At 41.2% G+C, this 18,759-nt stretch overlaps 2 protein-coding genes across 2 annotated transcripts; both read left to right on the top strand.

Moving 5' to 3' along the window:
- The first annotated feature begins 3 nt into the window (after positions 1 to 3).
- zgc:110269 (probable flap endonuclease 1 homolog) lies at positions 4 to 5,449 on the top strand. Its single transcript, XM_044368728.1, has 11 exons — positions 4 to 184; positions 1,271 to 1,337; positions 2,233 to 2,335; positions 2,600 to 2,654; positions 2,759 to 2,820; positions 2,926 to 3,062; positions 3,477 to 3,537; positions 3,655 to 3,786; positions 3,874 to 4,019; positions 4,137 to 4,281; positions 4,503 to 5,449. The coding sequence occupies exons 1-11, from the start codon at positions 103 to 105 to the stop codon at positions 4,557 to 4,559; spliced, it is 1,047 nt and encodes a 348-aa protein (XP_044224663.1). The 5' UTR covers positions 4 to 102; the 3' UTR covers positions 4,560 to 5,449.
- A 227-nt stretch (positions 5,450 to 5,676) lies between these two features.
- On the top strand, positions 5,677 to 18,741 carry agfg1b (ArfGAP with FG repeats 1b). Its single transcript, XM_044368727.1, has 12 exons — positions 5,677 to 6,022; positions 11,526 to 11,619; positions 11,930 to 12,045; positions 12,790 to 12,928; positions 13,026 to 13,185; positions 13,354 to 13,461; positions 15,154 to 15,295; positions 15,735 to 15,814; positions 15,935 to 16,027; positions 16,241 to 16,399; positions 16,920 to 17,014; positions 17,230 to 18,741. The coding sequence occupies exons 1-12, from the start codon at positions 5,856 to 5,858 to the stop codon at positions 17,287 to 17,289; spliced, it is 1,413 nt and encodes a 470-aa protein (XP_044224662.1). The 5' UTR covers positions 5,677 to 5,855; the 3' UTR covers positions 17,290 to 18,741.
- The last annotated feature ends 18 nt before the right edge of the window (positions 18,742 to 18,759 follow it).

Raw genomic sequence — 18,759 nt, 5'->3', positions numbered from 1 at the left:
TTTCCGAGTTGTCCCGACTTGAGGGGGCGTTCACTTGAATTTTCTCAGTCGAGAACTATTTTTCCGATAGCACATGAATGCCACAGTAGTACTGTCAGTACAATGGGGATCACCAAACTGGCAGATTTGATCCGCTCAGATGCTCCTGGTTCTGTGTCTTATAAGGATATCAGTGACTACACAGGTGACTCATTTTTCATCAATTTGTTTTATTTACAAAATAAACTGTATGTCAAAGCGGTTGTAGCTAACATGATCGTTAGCGTTAGCATATAGCCATTAGCTACTTAGCTAACAGTGATTGATGCTGCAACACAACAAGACATCTTTAGAAGAAACACCACTGCGATGAAAATGTTTAAAATAAAGTATGAAAAGAGACTCACAGTAAAATGTAACCACTAAAACGCATCGATGGAAAGTACAAATGTCATACTATTGTACTGCATTTATACAACTTTGAGATACTTGTACTTAAGAGTATTTCCATTTCCTGCTACGTTGAACTTTTACTAGTTAACTGGGAACATTGTACTTTTGAAATATTGTACACACTAAACATATAATCACCTTTGGATGAGAGTTACCCACGTAGTTAAATGGCTCTAACTTTATTAGCTATTAAAATGCTACTTACTTGCTATTGATAATAGTAGTAATCACATAATATCAATGAACTAACTTAACAACACTTCACAGAACTACTTTTTTTCACTTTTAAGTTCCTTATTTTACTTCTGTACTGTACTATTTTGACTGCAGGACTTTAACTTGTTATATGGGAGTATATATAGAGTATTTGTACTAACACAAGTATTGTACTGTTGTATTACTACTTTTCTTAAGTTAATGATTTAAATACTAATTGCAACACAACTAAAATAAAACCTTTGTGAAAAACAGTCACTGAAGAATTGTTCATCTCACAGTGTTACAGTGCACTGTGAGATGAACCTGTAAAAAGGCATGTCTGTCTAACCAGCTCTGTTTACTGCTGGTTTTGTGCCTTTTAATAGAATGAAGTCAAAGTCAAGCCCAGAATAAAGGTTTAACATAGATCTGCATCACTGACAGCATATTAATACACCTGTTAGAAAACATTTCATCAAGAAAAAAGTCTCTTTTGAAGCCGTCATTCACACTATATTGAGTATTTTAATCTGCTGCCAGGTAAGTGGTAAATGGTGGACAAGCCATTTATGACTAAATGGAAATTGTACTGTTTGATGCTGATGATGCTGATGATATTGGTGCTGTTTTCACTCCACAGGAAAAGTGATCGCCCTGGATACATCTATTGTTGTGAACCAGTTCCGTGCAGCGACACCTTCACTAAGGTCAGTTCCTTGATGAGCCATCCTGTCTGGAGAAACAGACAGAATGGCTCATTGTGTCACACGGTTTTCTCTTTTTTCCGATTAGTGTAGTATATATATATATATATATATGTTCTGTATATATTGATTCCTCTTATCCATCCAAGTGTGTTGGGTGTCCATAAAAATAGAAACACATGTACAGTGCAAAGCAGTCTGATACAACTGCTCTGCAACAACCTTGCTTTTTTAATTTTTAATTTTACTTTATACGAAAACAAGCAACATATGACGGAGCACAAGACAATAGGGAAAACTACACTCAAACAAACTGATACAAGAAGGGAGAAAAAAAAGCAAGAGTAACAAGAACAACAAAAGAGCAAACAAACCAACGAACAAATAAACAAAAAGGGCAAAACGTTTGGCTTAGATTTCCTTATTGTAGCATGCATGTGTTTAGGTAGGTGTGTGTTTGTTTGTATTGGTGGATTTTAGTGTGAAAGAGGGGAGGTAAAGCATAAGGGGGAGACAGAATTAACCAAAGGAAGAAAGAGGAAAAAAAAGATAAATAAATAAAAGTTAATCTAGCTTCAGTGCTATTGGAGGGCACCTCTGGCTGTGCTCCAGGGACAAAGAGGCGCTGTGGGGGATCTTGTGTGAGTTTTTGTTGTGACTGCTGCTTTAGTTACTGTGTTGACTCAATTTGTGCCTTATAAAATATTGCAATCCAACACAGCACCACCACAAACCACAGTCAACATAGAGTTGAGTCAAGACCTCTCTGACTCAGTGTCAGCAATGACTCAAAATAAACACTAATTTCTCACTATACAGGGATTTCTATTTCTGGTCACCCAGTGTATCTGTATGTCTGCACTGTTTGTTTAATATGTCCTTGATTTCTTCTCTGTAGCCCCTTGTTAGGTGTCTTCTTTCGCACGCTCACTTTCCTAGAACATGACATAAAGCCAGTCTTTGTGTTTGACGGAAAGCCTCCCTGGGAAAAGACAGCTGTTGTAAGTGACACCTTCAGTCTGTATCTTTTGGCTCAACTCGATACAAAACAAACAGTCATAGGTCAGAGAGACTATTCTGAAATTTTCCTTCATTTGCACTTAATTTCAGTAGAACTGGTCTCCTTACATGTGCCGATTGATAAAAATATCTAAAAACAAGCTAGTGAAAGTGAATTTGATGGACCAGTGTGAGACAGCAGACACTTGTAGTGTGAAACAAATCACTGCAACACATCCTGATTGAAGCTCCTGTTATTCCTGCAGCTTAAGAAACGAGCTGAGGCAGCGGGTTGGTGCGCTCCCAACCGATCAGGCGCAGGTACGACCACAAAGAAAATGTAAATGATAACCCAAAGCACATTTCATTAGTTTTTGAATGTATTCCTGACATGCAGTGTGTATCCTCTTTTGTGCTGCACACAGCATCATCCCTAACCAAAGACTGCCTCCAGCTCCTGAAGCTTCTGGGTGTACCCGTCATCCAGGTACAACCCACACATAAAATCCATACTTTATATTTGTTCATATTTCCTACATGTTCACTTATTTCTCCCCTCTTTTTCTCTCTTTGTCTCTGGCTTGTGCTCCAGGCTCCAGCGGATGCTGAGGCACTGTGCGCCTGGCTGGTGAGAGTGGGGACTGTGGACGCTGTAGCATCAGAGGACATGGACACACTCCCGTTTGGAGCCAGTACTCTTATTCGCCAGCTGAATGCCAAGAGGCACAGGTAAGAACTGTGCAGTTAATGTGTTTTGCGTACAGGATTGCACTGGTTTTTTACATGTTGTAGTCCATTTATTACAAATCATCCACAATCTAAATTGATACCAATTTTTCAAAGCATGCTGTAGGTTCTTAGGTTGTTGAGTGTGTTTTCCTCCTTTACAAGCAGCCACTGACTGGTGTCCCTTAGTTTCAGTGTGAATGAAAATCTACTTGAAGCATTGTTAATATAGCAGGTTGGGCAAAAATGAGCTGCATACAACACAACATTGGCAATATGTAGCTTATGAGTGAATTCACTTTGAATGGCTGCGAGACATCCTTCACTGTCTCACACACCCAGAGCTGTTTTCTTTCATTGTGGATCATTTCTAGACTGATCTCTAAAGTGATCTAATGTTGGTCTCCTTCTTTACAGTGAAGTTGTTGAATATTCTTTATCCAAGCTGTTAGAGAAACTCGACATCACTCACAAGGAGGTAAGACTAAAACATCTTCTAAAGCACGCTGCTGAGAGATTTGAAGGCATTTATTATACTTTATTATAACAGAATTATCTTTTCTTCTCATGTTTTTTTCTGCCACCTCTCCACCAGTTTGTTGACTTGTGTATTTTGCTGGGCTGTGACTACTGTGACAAGATAGCTGGTTTGGGTCCAAAGAGAGCTCTGACGCTGATCCAGAAGCACCGTACTATCGAGAATGTGATTTTGCATATCAAAAGAAAGGTACTATGGTCTTTGTTTTTCTTTCAGTGGTTTCTGTACAAAAATGTGTAAGATCCTAATAAGATATGAATATCTGCTGTCCTTCAGACCCATCCAGTGCCACATTTCTGGAAGTACAAAGAAGCACGGAAGTTATTCTTGGATCAACCACAAATCGAAGCTCCTGAACTCATCTGGACTGAGCCAGATGAAGAAGCCTTGGTTCAGTTCTTCTGTCAAAGCAAACGTGGCAAGTATGTACTCATGGCTGAATTTTTGCTAAAGCCAGTCTGTCTTTTATTTCACGTAATTCTCTGCCTCTTTCAAAGCCAGTTCTAACTCTATTTATGTTTTATGTTGGCATTTTTTAGGGAGGACAGGGTCCGTCGACGGATGGAGAAGTTCCGTCAGATACGAGAATGTAAGCGGGAGGAGAGGGAAAAGGAGAAGGCAGCGGGACGTAGCAGGCAGACTCGCATGGAGGACTTCTTCAGAGTTACTAGAAAGAGGGAGCAGGTAAACCCACAGTACAGCTATAATTATTGATATAACTTGAAATCAAAACTCACCTCGAAACATTTGGACCAATGATGTTAAGAAGTCATAAAGCAGGGAAAACTGTCTTTTATATCACGCAGAAGACCAAGAATTTGAAAAAAAATTGATATGTATAACTATTGATATACATTTGCAGTGTTTGGTGTGTCTGAACAGTCATTCTCTCTTGCTTCCTTTAGCCTGTGGATGTGGCAGACTCTTCAGGCAGCAACAGAAAGAGACCAAAGTTGAAATAAGGCCACCGCCATCTGCTGCTCACTGTCTCCACCATCAAAGCTGGATGGAAGTTGTTTACATCCCTGTCTGCATGTACAGATGTCTCGAAAAAATTATAAACAATGTTGACAGAGCTGTGATCCCAATCTTGATCTTCTGAGCTCATTTTCTTTTAACTGTCATGTTTCATTCCTGTGCTGATGAGAAAGTCCAGCAATTTTGACATATTAGCAATTAAACGGTGCACCATTCTTTTTTTATTTTGTGTAATAACAAATTTCAACAGTATCAGAGGCAGTAACTTTACATGTTGGGTAATGGTTTTGCATTAGCAGAAGACTGTGCTCTTCTAAAGTGTCTTCTAGTTGCCACTGAATTAAAAAGAAGCCAAAACAGGCAACGTGCAAGACACTGACTTCACGTCCTGGTCTCTGAATGGGAGCACCACCCTACTGACAATACAATAATCTGATCTTGTCTGGAAAGCAGTCTCTCCCCACAATGTAAATCACAGAGCAATTCTTCAGTGCAGTTTCCTGCAAACCCACCAAAGAAACGCAGAGCAGGCGGTGGACGGCTATGAAAGAGAACAGTGTGATCACTGTCAGGGAGGCCTTCCCGCAAGCCAAAACGGGAGACAGGGGATGTCTCATCACAAGACATTCAATGAGCACCTGTTGTGTTAGCTATGCCAAGGCAGGGACCAAAGACTTGAATTTTTAAACATGCACTAAAGTAGCATCATGTCTAAAAGAGATATTGAGATGTTTAAATCCATGTGAAAACACGTGTTGTTTGATTTTGAAAAGAATATTGTAACCATACAGGGCTGTACTTTTTTGTTTTTTTATATGGTTTTCATGTGTAATGCTGCGGGCCTTTTTTAAATAAAAAATAATGTTGAAGTTTATTTGTTTTTTGATATTCTTATGATGAGTGTGATTACGTGAGTTTGGGGAAAATACTGTATATAAGTGACGTTTTTCGCAGCAAAACCTTTAAAGCAACTGCACTTTTTGTTGATATATTTTAAAATAAGTGTAAAACTTTGCATAAAAATACGAGGCATCCCTCCAAACCGACGGATGTCGCTGTGTATGCGAAGCCGGTCGGTTTGTGCTTTTTTCCCACACAGAAGAAGCAGTTTGTCAGTCGCCCAGTCTCTCACCAGCCAGACCTCTCAGCAAGGTGTCTGCCTGGCTACACCGCCGTCGTACACGGCAAGGCTGCCCTGAAGACACCCGTCCCATCCCGGGTCATTGACCAAATCCCCCCCTCCCCCCGGTGATACCAGCAAGCTGTGTTTTTCTTTGGCCATGGCGACGAGTGCGAAGCGAAAGCAAGAGGAGACTCATCTAAAGATGCTCCGGGAAATGACCAGCCTGCCCGCGAATAGGAAATGCTTCGACTGCGACCAGCGCGGCCCGACCTATGTCAACATGACAGTGGGCTCCTTCGTCTGCACCACCTGCTCCGGGATCTTGTGAGTTTCCTTTTGGGTGAAGCTATCGTCTTTATTGGTCACATTGTCCACCAGGCTATTTGTGCGGTCCACCACTGACTTTGGCGGTTCCGTTAGCTCGTTAGCTAGCGTTATCGTCCGGGCAGGTAACGTTATCTTACCTAGCTCGGTTCTACCCGAGGCCGTTGGGTTTGGGTCGGTAGTGTCGGCAGTTTGGTTTGTTTACAGCTTTGCTTCAGTGTGATTTAAATGTGCAGTTATATATACATTTAGTGTGAGAGGCGGTCACAATGGCTTATTGTCTGTGTGGTGAAGGTTAGCTACGTTACGTTCAGATACCTTACAGTCAGATATTTGGCCGCCCTGTTTAAGAAAAAAGCTCGTCAAACGTGTCCCGGTGTTATGTCGTGGTCTGTGTTCCCGTCGATATGTGTTTCCCCTGACCTTAACCTGCACCCAACCTTATCTCTAACCCCATCCAGTCGTCCTGTGAGGTGTTTAACCTGACCCCAAGCTTAACTTAACCCCAACCAGCTATCTTTGTTACAGTGCTACAAGTCTAACAGGAGGGGAACATTATTTTGGGGGGGGCAGACAACACCGGGAACCTCCTCTATTTGAACTTTAACTGCACCTCCAACAAGGAATGTCGCAAACACACACACACACACACACACCTTTTAGATAAGCAGGAGCAGGGTGGGTCCCTGAACTCAGCTTGAAATAGCTGAAAGATGAAGTGGGGCAGTGGGTCGCCTCTAGCTGCTGTCTGATGAAACCACTTCTTGTTCCTCAGAAACTCAAATGAAATTATTGCCAAGATTTAGGCAATGACTTTGATTATTGCAATATCCGTACTGCCTACGCCCATTTAGTTTCTCGTATTGAGCCAAACATTTCTACTTACTTTTCTGTCAGCACGTGTGATGTTTTACCTGTCAGGTGAGAAGACCAGGATCTTCCTAGTGGCTCTGGCAGGCTGTGGCACCTCAGTGGCAGCCTGTGGCACTGCAATGGTAGCCTGTGGCACCGCAGTGGCAGCCTATGGCACCTCAGCAGCAGCCTTTGGCACCTCAGCGGCAGCCTGTGGCACCACAGTGGCAGCCTTTGGCACCTCAGCGGCAGCCTGTGGCACCGCAGCGGCAGCCTTTGACACTGCAATGGCAGCCTGTGGCTTTGCAGTGACAGTCTGTGGCACCGCAGTGGCAGCCTGTGGCACTGTCAGCATTTGAAAGACTTGCTGTCAACTAGGGCAGGGCCAAATTTTCTGGTTTGTTTTCATGACACGTCAGCAGCTGTTTGTTTTAGGATGGTTGTTGAGCAACCACATTCTACTTTTTTGTTCACTATTACGTTATTATTTCCACCAAGGGGGTTATGATTTTGCCCTTTTTGAAATAAAAAGGAACAAAAAAACACTCTTGACTAATAAGACTTCCTCCCTGTTTTCTCCACCCCATGAACTACCAGCTGCCTGAACAGCACCCACTAGCTAGACCACCAGATACCAGAATATCAACATAACATTACTGTAACCTCTAAATATGTGTAAACAAGATGATAGATGGCAATTAAATAAGAATATACTAGATTATGTTAGCTCAATTATGTTTAAACCTGTGTTTAGGCAATTATGTTTACATAACACAATTTCACTCTTACAATAATAGAACAGAGGATTTGTTTTTCCATTGTTGTAGCTAATTGTTATAAATGACTATAAACATAATTATTAGTAAAGAGTGTACTTTTGTTCCCTTTTATTTAAAAACAGGCAAAATCATAACCTCCTTGGCGGAAGTAATTGCGTAAAGTGAATGAAAAACAAAAAAGTAGAACGTTTGCTCAACAACCATCCTAAAACAGACTTATGGCTGCTGACCTGTCATGAAAACAAACAAGGAAATTTTTGCCCCATCCTAGTTGACAGCGAGTCTTTCAACTGCCAACACAGTGCTACAGGCCACCACTGAGGTGCCACAGGCTGCCACCTTGGTGCCACAGGCTGCCACTGAGGTGCCAGTAACTGCCATTGCCAATAGGAGGATCCCAGCCTTGCAGTATTTACCCTCTACATGTGGACAAATATTGTGTGTATAGAGCAGGATCTAGACACATTGCGTTGTATCTTGTAATCATATGCATATAACCTGTCACCATCCTAGGAAAAATGGCACTGATAAGATAATGTACTTACTAGGTTATACTTTCCAGTTGTATGAGTCTGGGCCTGTAAACTGTACAGAATAATCACAGTGGCACATCAGTAACTACTTTTGAGTTTTTGAAATGCCATGCGTGTAAAAAGTATTTACTGTCGTGGACGTTTTTCCTGTTGTATTTGTTTTACAACATTCAGTGATAGTAGATTAGGCTTTTCTGGATGCTGATAAACCAAATGTAACACACTTTAATGTCAAGGTTTTAAAAAAAAATCTCCAACATAAGATCTAAATTAAGTGCAAATATAAGACAAGATAATTGATTAGATGTAGAAGTATTTCCCCTCTTGAAATCTGTATTTGGTAAAGACACCTTTGGCAGCAATTACAGCCTTGAAAGTCTCTGTGGATACGTCTATAAATCTGGACAGTGTACTTCTTCCTCATTCTTTTTGGAAGGCTGCTCAGGCCCGTCTAGCTGCAGTGAACAGCAATTCTCCTTTCTTTTGTACCAAAGCAGGTTTTCCTCCAGGATTTCTCTGCATTTCTCTACATTTCTTTTCTCTCCACCTCCACAAGCGCTCTGCTGGCATCAGAGAACCATCCCCATTGCCTAAAGCTGCCACCACCAGCTTTCTCATCAGACTATAGTGTCCCACATCCCTCCTAGCAAACAGAGGCTCAGATGTCGTATGATTTATTCTTTAAACAGTGGTTTTGCCAAACTGCCATTAAGCTGCAACTGGTGAGGCAACAGTTGTTGACTGCACTGTGTCCCCTCGCTCAGCTGTAGACTCCTAGCCAGATGGTTTGTTAAACAGAACCATCTTAGAAGTCGTCCTTGGAAACTGTTTGGAAAAGGGCAGGCACTTTCAAAAAATACTTGGCAGGTGATTGGATGAACCATCCATTTATGACCGTCTTACCTTGTGAGGCAACTGGATTCACAAGATCATTGGGGAATCCTCATAGGACGCTGATTGATCTGACCCACCGATGGTTTGCACTGGTGGATGACGGAGGCTGTACAGATTGTAAGCCCCCCACCTTTTCAATGCCTTGGAAGTTTTCTTGCATCCTCCTTTTGTTTGGTACTTTCCAGTGACCATGTCATATATTTGTTGGCAACGTTCATTTGTCTTCATGATGTAATTTTTGCCAGAAAATTTACCAACTAGCAGCTACAGATATATTTTACCTAGAGGTAGTTAAAACCTAATATGACTTGTCACACCTTACACACAGGTGATCTCAGTTTAGCCAATCTCAGAACCCATTGGCTCCCAATAGCCTCTGGGGGGCAACAGTCAATATTTTGGGGGTTCTGGTGTAGCAAGCGGATGTCCGGAAAATGGATATCTGGGCCAAGGCTTCCTCTTTCGTGCATTGGTCATTGTTTACAGTCCAATTGGCAACCTGAGACAGCCCAGACGACATTTCGGCTAATCTCTGGAGCAGATATATTCATATGAATACAGATACATTTTTAAAAAAAGCTAAATCGTCATCAGAGGATAGCCGATGGGTTCCAAGATTGCATTTCGGCTGGTGCATTCCACTTCTTTGCTCTCCATACGGACTGTTCACCTGCATGCAACCAAAGCCTGCTCAAACGTGATTGGTCAATACTACTCGGACTACAAATAGACTACAAACAGAAACCAGAACATTCTGGTACCAAAATCTTGTCCCATTGCCTGCAGATTCTGAATTCATATGCAGATAGCTGTTCATAGAGATTACAGTTTAGTAGGTGTGGGGCAAAAAATTGATTCTAAGATGCATCCTGATGCGGACGTGGATGATTCTGGATTGATTCACAAATGTCAAAAATTGATTTTTTAAATGTTAATTAATGACATGTTGTTGACAGAATGAAAAGGCAAAATTCAACTGCGAGGGCAGTGCAGCGCCTGGACAGTCTACAGCACACACATGTTAGAGTTCATCTTCAAAAAAGGCAGTGGTTATAAGAATTTTTGATTTAATGAGTAAATAATTACCTTTGCAAGATGAACGTGAAGTATGTTGTGAACTTTCTACGCCGTCATTCAGAGACTAACATTAGCGGAACAGAGCAGCGATCAGCAGTAACAAATGAGACCGGCTGACCAACACACAGTGCAGCATTAAATAACTTAAACCAACTCTGAGGTGAAGAAAATAATTCGCTGCTCAGTCTGTTTCACCTCAAAAACCCTGCGGCCGTTCAGTGTGTTGGACAGCAATGTCTTTCTCCGGAGCTAACGGTGCAGCAGTGAGGCTGCTCTCCACTACTGGAGACATGACGTTAATAACAACACAGCGAAGCACTCGGCCTTGCCCTCATTTTGTTATTCTCATACTGGCAGAAGACTGCAAGATGCTTTCACATTAATTCATTCATTAATGCAGTTAACTGTTTAAAGTAAAAAGGCTGTGGAACTTTTATCTTATCTGCCAATTATGTTTCATATTGTTTCATATCATTACGTTTGTGGACTTAGGACACCAGTGAATGGAAACTGAAAATAATCCCACCCTTACAGTTTAACTAATTACGTGACTTCACTCTGAGTATGATTTAGATGTGTCACATTACTTTTGTGTTTTATATTTGTATTTAGTTTAGATAAGTTTAAAGCTGTTTGTTTTAACTGTAACACATACATTTTTTCTGTGTATCAGTATCAAAAATCTAGTTATATCCCATGTGCTTTAATGTTTATAAACAATAAAATGTGGAAAATATCAGTTGGGATTAATAATGTTATTGACACTGTTAATATATATACTATGGCATTTCAATGGCCGAAGAGCAAAACCTCCTATCTGAAAAATGCACTTATTTGAGAAAACTTGTTTAAAAAAAACTTGTTTTCTTGCAGAATGCTATTTGTTAAGGATACCCAATACATAATATTCTGTTTTTGGACTGTATTACTATATTATGTGGTATTGTTTACAGTATGTTTGTATGGTTATTACGGTATTGTTAACACATAATTTAGTAATACAGTCCAAAAACAGTGTATTATGTATTGGGTATCTTTAACAAATAGCATTCTGTAAGAAAACAAGTTTTTTTTCAGTTTTCTCAAAAAATGCATTTTTCAGATAGGAGGTTTTGCTCTTCGTCCATCGATTTACTACAAGTCCCCAATAACTGTGATCAAAATCTCAGCCATTTATAAATTGGTCCAGGTCACATTAACACTCATATTTCTGAATTAACTTTCGTCTTTTATTTTAGTTTTAAGGAATTCAAAGGCAGTAAATAATGCTTCTGATGTATTGGTGGGTCATTTCATGTCACTCGAATAGCATTGGGTTGCATCTGGCTTCTCTTGTTCTTCAGCTAACAAAACCTCCTCCACCCACAGGCGAGGGCTGAATCCCCCACACAGAGTGAAGTCCATCTCTATGACCACATTCACACAGCAGGAAATTGAGTTCCTACAGAAACACAGCAATGAGGTATCACGTACACTTTCACAACATTTCACATTGTTAACCATATTTTAATAATCATGGCTATCTGTCTATGAATCAGAAGTGGTATTTTGGCATTTTTCTGAGCCCTGCTTACTCAACTTTATTGGCATTCCTCTTCCCCTACTTTTTTTCCCCATTTCTCGTCATCCCCTCCCCCTCCCCTATACTTTCTCTCACCTCTCTCCCGGCTTTGCCACCACCCCCACCCCCACCCCAATCCCCTCCTTACCTCCCACTCCCTTCATTCCTCTGTGCGCCCCCCCCCCCCCCCCCCCCCCCCCCCCCCCCGTAGGTCTGTAAACACATCTGGTTGGGCCTCTATGATGACAGGACATCGGTTGTTCCAGATTTCCGAGAACCTCAGAAAGTAAAAGAGTTCCTTCAGGAAAAATACGAAAAGAAACGATGGTAACATAAACTTCTTGATTTTTTGTTGGTTTGTTTTTTAATTTTGTTTTTCTTTGTTTTGTTTTTTTGCAAGTGTAAAACCTGTTGTTGAGAGATTGCATCAAAAGCAGTCAAAGGTTCATCACTACTCAAGATGGTTTTGTTTGAGATCTCAAGAGTTTAAGAGTTACACTGTCTAACATTTAAAATCTTAAAATCTCACTGGGTGCATAACGCAATAAATCATTTAGTTGGAAATGGTGGTTAAATTCTCTAGTGTGCTAAATCGTCACTGTCAAAAGTTACCTGGTACTGTTTGGCTTGTTACTATCCATTGTGATGCAAAAGAAGAGTGTTGAGAATCTCAAGTGTTGCCTTGCCACCATTTTATAGTTATGGACTTTGTTAACCGTGTGTTAGCAGGCTCTTCTCTTTCTGGGACTTTCATTGACTACATGTCCCGTTTTACTGCAGTGGTGGTGTAAAAGAGCACATCTTTTAAACACTTTAACTTGAAGAATGAATGAAGGTCCCATTAAATCAGATTAAAATACTTCCTTTATGGTAATTGGTTTAATCAAATTAATAATTACCCTATCCATTAAAACTGTTCAAAACACCATCCTTGTATAATACTTACAAAGATTTTTGTTCCACTACGTTCACATTGCGCCTTAATAGGATCAAATGACAAAAGCTGTGTCTGTTTGGACTTTTCATTACGTCTGTATATGTGTGTGCTGGTGCTTTTTCCTGAATGTCTAGGTATGTCCCTCCAGACCAGGCAAGGGCAGTAGCAAGCGTCCAGGCCTCTGTGTCTGGCTCCTCAGCCAGCAGCACTGGCAGCACCCCAGAAGTCCAACCCCTCAAGACCCTGCAGCTCAATAGGACTCCGTTGCGCCAGGTAAAACAAATTCACATTGGGCCTTTTTTTGCCCATCAGATATCCATTTATAATTTCTTAAAGAATTTGCTCTTTTTTTTTCCCGGCTACCGCCCAGTCTCCTGGGCTGGGTCGTTCCCAGGCTCACAGTGCTGCTTCTCAGGAGAAGAAGTTTGACCTGCTCTCAGACCTGGGAGGAGACATCTTTGCTGCTCCACCCACTCAGACTGCCAGCTCTACCAACTTTGCCAACTTTGCACATTTTCAAAGCCAGTCAGGTAAGATGGATTCCTCCTGGAGGTCCCAAGAGGTTAAACATTAGAGACTAATGCATATATATAGAAGTGTGTACTCTTTGGTTTGTCATCATTTCATGCATTGCCCTGCCATGGTTTTTATTTCCACATTCATTGTCTGTATTAATTTTTCCTTGTTTATGGCTGCAGCACCTCAGGGTAGTACAAACACCAACTTTGCCAACTTTGATGCATTTGGAAACACTGCAATTCCATCCCATCTGAGCACGTCACCCCCCTCAAAGTCCTTTTCATCAGGTACCCCCCTTCCCCACCACTATCTTCCTTCCTTCCACCCTGTCCACATACACTCACCTCAGTATTTCTCTCACTCATTTCCTACCCACTGTGTCCACTGGGAGTCCCTTTCTACAGTAGGGATGCCACAGTGAGAACATTTTCCCACTGAATTAATAAACTCGTGACAACAACCGTTGTTACTGGTTACACAGGACATTTTACAAGATGAGATATTCGTTGATGAGGCCCAATATCTGTAGAGCGCTTACTTTGATCTTAACATTATATTTTTAGTTTAGATCTTTCCTTTACTTAAGAGTTATTGACGGCGGGCTTCAGGCTGCTGCCAGTGGATTGTCCTCTGTGTACAACCGGTCTGTGGTGCATATGGACATGGGGAAGAGCCAGAGGACGACCACTGCTTAGAACCAGAACCGGAGCCACTCACCTGTCATCTGGAGAGAGACACACCGAGAGCAGGCTGAGCAGGCAGAGAGCGGGAGAGTTCCTGCCGTAAACAAGCACTGAGACCCGGGGAGACATGAGCAGCTGCTCGCTAACAGCTACATGTGTTTACAGCAGAGAGCAGGAGGGAGGACAGATGTCTCACTCCGCTACTCTGTGCTGTGACTCTGCTGTTGCTGCAGATGGTCACTGATATGGAATTTTCCATCTTTAGGGGTTACAAATTCGGTTACATTGGGTCAAGTTTGGGCCTTGAGGTCACACTGTAATTCTTAAGTAGAAGGAGACGTTCTCTCCTCTCTTTGAGACTCGAAGTAGCTGTCTCTGATGTTTTGGGGAAGCAGAGGCCTCTCTGATAAAGGGTAAATCAGCATTGCCATGGTTACCAAAGTCAGAGGCGGCCTTCCTAGACAACACAGATAGGTGAATGTGTAGATTGTATTGTCACAATCAGATATTCAAACCAGAATGTGCTGACAGTGACCTGAACTAACACGGGTAAAATGCAGTTCCTTGTTTAGAAACTAGTGAACCAATTAGACTAATTTTTCATATTGTAGGCTGATCTGTTAAAGACTAAGAGTCAGACGTTCAGGGGGCAGAACGGAAAGAGGCAGCATCAGAGTTGCAGAAGACTTCGATGTTTGCTATTTCAGTTCTCCTTGATCAAGTGCTTCAATAAACATTTTCAGCATTAAGACATCTAAGGCTCATGTGCACTTTCTCCACAGAGGTGCTGACCATCGCTAAATATTTCCACAACAGTCATGGAGCAGACACTTTTAAGTTTATAATTGTAGCATCCGTCGTCTAAATATTGATAACACAGGGTAGTTTTTTAAAAAAATTTTTAATTTGATGAACATATACCCTAATACGTGAAAATGAACTAAATGGATTCTATTCCAAAAAAAACAACAACAAAGCAAAACGATGGTATGGACGGTGGGCATGTAATGTAACTGGTATATTCCCGACCACCGTACAACACCGACTACTGTGGCAAGCCTATGTGACAGATGCCCAGAGCATATCCTGCTGCTGTTACTTAAAACATACAACTTGAAATAATTGGGAGCTTCTCAGTGGACATTTAGCCCTAAACCTCACATAGTGCAGATGGTTGAAAATACAGAGCTTCTCCCCTCAATCATTCTAATTTTTCTTTGTCTTTTTTTTTTTTATCATTAAAGAGTGTATGTGTGTGCATCTCTGAGTATATTTAAAAATAAAAATTGTCTATAGGTGGAGGTGTGCCAATCCCATCGATGTCAAGTGCCGTCCCTGCTCAGTCCCACACAGGAAGCTCGGAGGATCGCTATGCTGCTCTGGCTGAGTTGGACAATGAACTCAGCTCCTCTGTCTCCTCAGGCAGCAATGTGCAAGGGTGAGAGACTGGCAGACACAGACAGATATATTGTAATAACACTGCCAATAAATGTTCACCAGAAATGAACAGTTCATTTCCTACATGTGTTTCCTCTGCACGCCTGTATGAATACTACATGAATCTGATTAATTCAGTGTTACACTCTTTGTACTGTGCGATGTGTGTTGCTGAATAATGTTCCTCCACACAGTGAAATGATAATATTGATCATATTATGTAGACACTATGAGTATGCATACATATCTCAACTAAAATCTTCAGATCCAGTCAACATTTTCCACTCAGAAGTCTGTAAGAAGTCCTTCCACAGCTAAACAGCTTGTTTCAAAGAAAGGCAGTGAAATGTTCACAGTATCAGTGAATACATTCATACAACTAATGCTTGTCATGCATACTGCGTGTGTTTAACAGATGTAAAAACACTTTTTCGTTACAGGAACTTATTTGGACCAGTCCTTGGTTCATCGCCAGCCCAGAATCCACCTGTTTTACCCAGCATGCCGCCTAGCTTTGGAGGTGGCCATGATAATTACTACTACACTGATGCATATAAAATGAAAATACATTTTCAAAGTAGAATATTTTCACATGTAGCTCGAAGTCTGATTTCGTAACATACTCCTGTATTTTATCCAGCCGTCCCATCCACAAATCCCTTCGTCGCTGCAGCTGTTGCCCCGGAGATGGCCACCAATCCTTTCCAGACCAATGGTAGAGCTCCAGCTGCAGGTGTGTGTGTGTGTGTTTTGAGTTTAGTGTCACACATTTCCTACTTCGACATTTGTGTTATGTTGATGTAACCCAGTTACATTGTAAAGTAATCTTAGTGATTTGCCACTGTATCTAGAACTTACCCCTCCTTGTATGTGTGTGTGTGTGTGTGTGTGCATAAATGGTGTGTGTGCGCATTCACTGTACACACATGCTGCGTGTGTCTCGTAGCCTCGTTTGGTACCGGCTCTATGAGCATGCCTGCCGGCTTTGGGAATGCGTCCTCCTACTGCCTCCCGACCAGTTTCAGCGGAAACTTCCAGCAGCAATTCCCTGGCCAGGCTCCCATCCCTTACTCTCAACCTGGGGCCTACCACCCTCAGTCTAATGGTTAGTGGCCTCCCACATCCCTCTGTCCTCTCACCCTGTTCTACTTGTGCAGTACCTGTCAGTGATTTTAATCATATGTTGGATTTTTCCTGGCATGAATTGTATTATCTACACGATGGCCCTCTACATTGCGAGCTGACTTTAAGTCTGGCTGCAGCAAATCAAAGGTGTGACTCATCAGTGGCAGCTACTGCACAGTGATAAACGGTTGCATTTAGGGTACAAAGCTTTAGGGTTCTGCTGTGTTCAGGGCTATGGACCAGAAACACAATGAACAAATTTGGCATCACTCATATAGTTTTGTTTACACCTGAATGCAATCTGACATGCTGGGGCTTGGCTCTGTTTTTTTAGTTCCTCCTCTTTACAGTCTTAGTGCTGTAGAATTTTTTAAGATTTATTCTCATAATTTAGCTCATTGTAAATGACTGTTTATGTGCGAGTCTTTATGGGCTGGTGATATAACAGTTGCAATGAAACAATTACTGTTGTAATTCCATATCCCTCTGTCACCCCACAGGCCCTGCATTCCCAGTTTACGGTCAGAACAAGCCCTCCATGACACCGTTTGGCCAGCCCATGGCTGCCCCTGGCATGTCCAATAACCCGTTCATGGTGAGCATACATTGTCTTCTATTTTCCCAACTTTTTAAAGACTCAAAAAATAAATAAAGGACATGCTGTGGAGACTTTATCAGCTCAAGAAAACAAGAGTGATTTAAGTAAAAAACATTATTTTGCAGAACAGTATGAAGGGATAATTTCCTCACTGCAGGAATATTTCCTGTTTCTGTCTTAAATTTTAACACTGACTCTCTCTCTTATTTCAGGCAGGAGCTCCAGCAGGGTCCTTCCCTTCAGGGGGTTCCTCCACCAACCCTTTCCTGTAGCACAGCTCCCAGTCCTCGCCAACAGAGGGCAGCATGCAGCACATATTCAACGCACCCGTTCCGTCACGCTATTAGTGGCAGTACATTTCTAAAAAAAAAAAGACTTATGTTTTTTGTTTTTTTTTTTCATAAAAAAAGTTTACAACACTATGAAGGAGTACAAAGGACTATATTGAAGACTAAGGGACTGTTATGGGGGGGGGGGGGAGTGTACTATTTGGACTATATACAATACATTATATGCTTTTTATTTTTTGTTTATGACTGTAAGCTCTGTGCATATCATCATTTGTAATCACAATTAAGTACATGTTATGTATAACAAGGACTGAGTTAACAATGGTGAGTATATACACACCTTGTGGAAAAAAAACCACTACAAACTATCTACGTAAGTAAGGGTATACAATTTAAGATTATTAACAGGGTTCCATCCAAATCCATGGTCTGTGGTTTGAAGCAACCATGGAGATGCAGGTATTTCATTTTCAAAAGGGATCTCTTTTTATTATTTTAGCATAATTGCTACTATACTGGCACTAAGGCCCAAATTGTCCTTGATAACGTTTAGATCCAGAGTCAACAGTTGCCTATAACCGAAAGCAACCAAACCCACATATTTTTAAATCAGTGTAACATCTTAAGCAATTGGATGTGACGCTGTAAAATGGACGATCAGTTATTATTTTAAATATTTCCAATACCTGTAAAATTGTTGAAAACAGTAGATTTTAGCTTGAAACCAAGGGAAGCTCCTTGATATGAGGCCAGCAGAGACTTCAGATGTTTTTAGATTTAGGTAAAGGGGACAGGCATGTCTGCTAGAGCACAAATGGAGGAAAGTCACAAGGAGTGCAGGCATCAAGATTTCTTGAAGAGTATTTCTTTGTGCCCTAACCCGACCTAGTCTATAAAACACTGGTGAAATTGTTCAAAATACCCTAAGTAACCTCTCTCCTGCTGGTTGTACATGTCACAGGAGCAAATTTCAGATATTTACTTTATTTTAAATGTATGGTAAAGATGTAAGCTTCAGGGTTGTGAGTGTACCTCAAAATAACAGGTGAGGTAGTCCTCTTGACAGGGAATGACAGGTTTACCAGACCCTGTTCTGACAGGGGAAAAAACATTTGAACAAAATAACTTTGAAATGTTATATTGTATTCACCACACTCCCTTGAAATCTGTCTTCTTTGCCTTCTTATTAAAAAGCTTAAGGGGGGGAGAAGAACAGGGTACAGTTTGCTTTAAAATGGTGCAGAGGGAAAGGACAGATGAATCTAGGGTTTATCTCATTACTGGATCAGACTGTGACTCTGGAGAACTGGGGTACCAGTTGTGCCACCAATGACTAACAATGAATTTGACAATGTGTTTCTTTACAAGAATAGGTAAGTAAATGTGTACATATATAAATATATGTATAAATAAATTAAAAGATTTTTAACTACAGTTTTGAGTCTATTTTAA

This window comes from Thunnus albacares, chromosome 12 (assembly GCF_914725855.1).
Source record: "Thunnus albacares chromosome 12, fThuAlb1.1, whole genome shotgun sequence".
Lineage (NCBI taxonomy): Eukaryota > Metazoa > Chordata > Actinopteri > Scombriformes > Scombridae > Thunnus > Thunnus albacares.
This window is presented reverse-complemented; position numbering and strand designations above follow the sequence as displayed.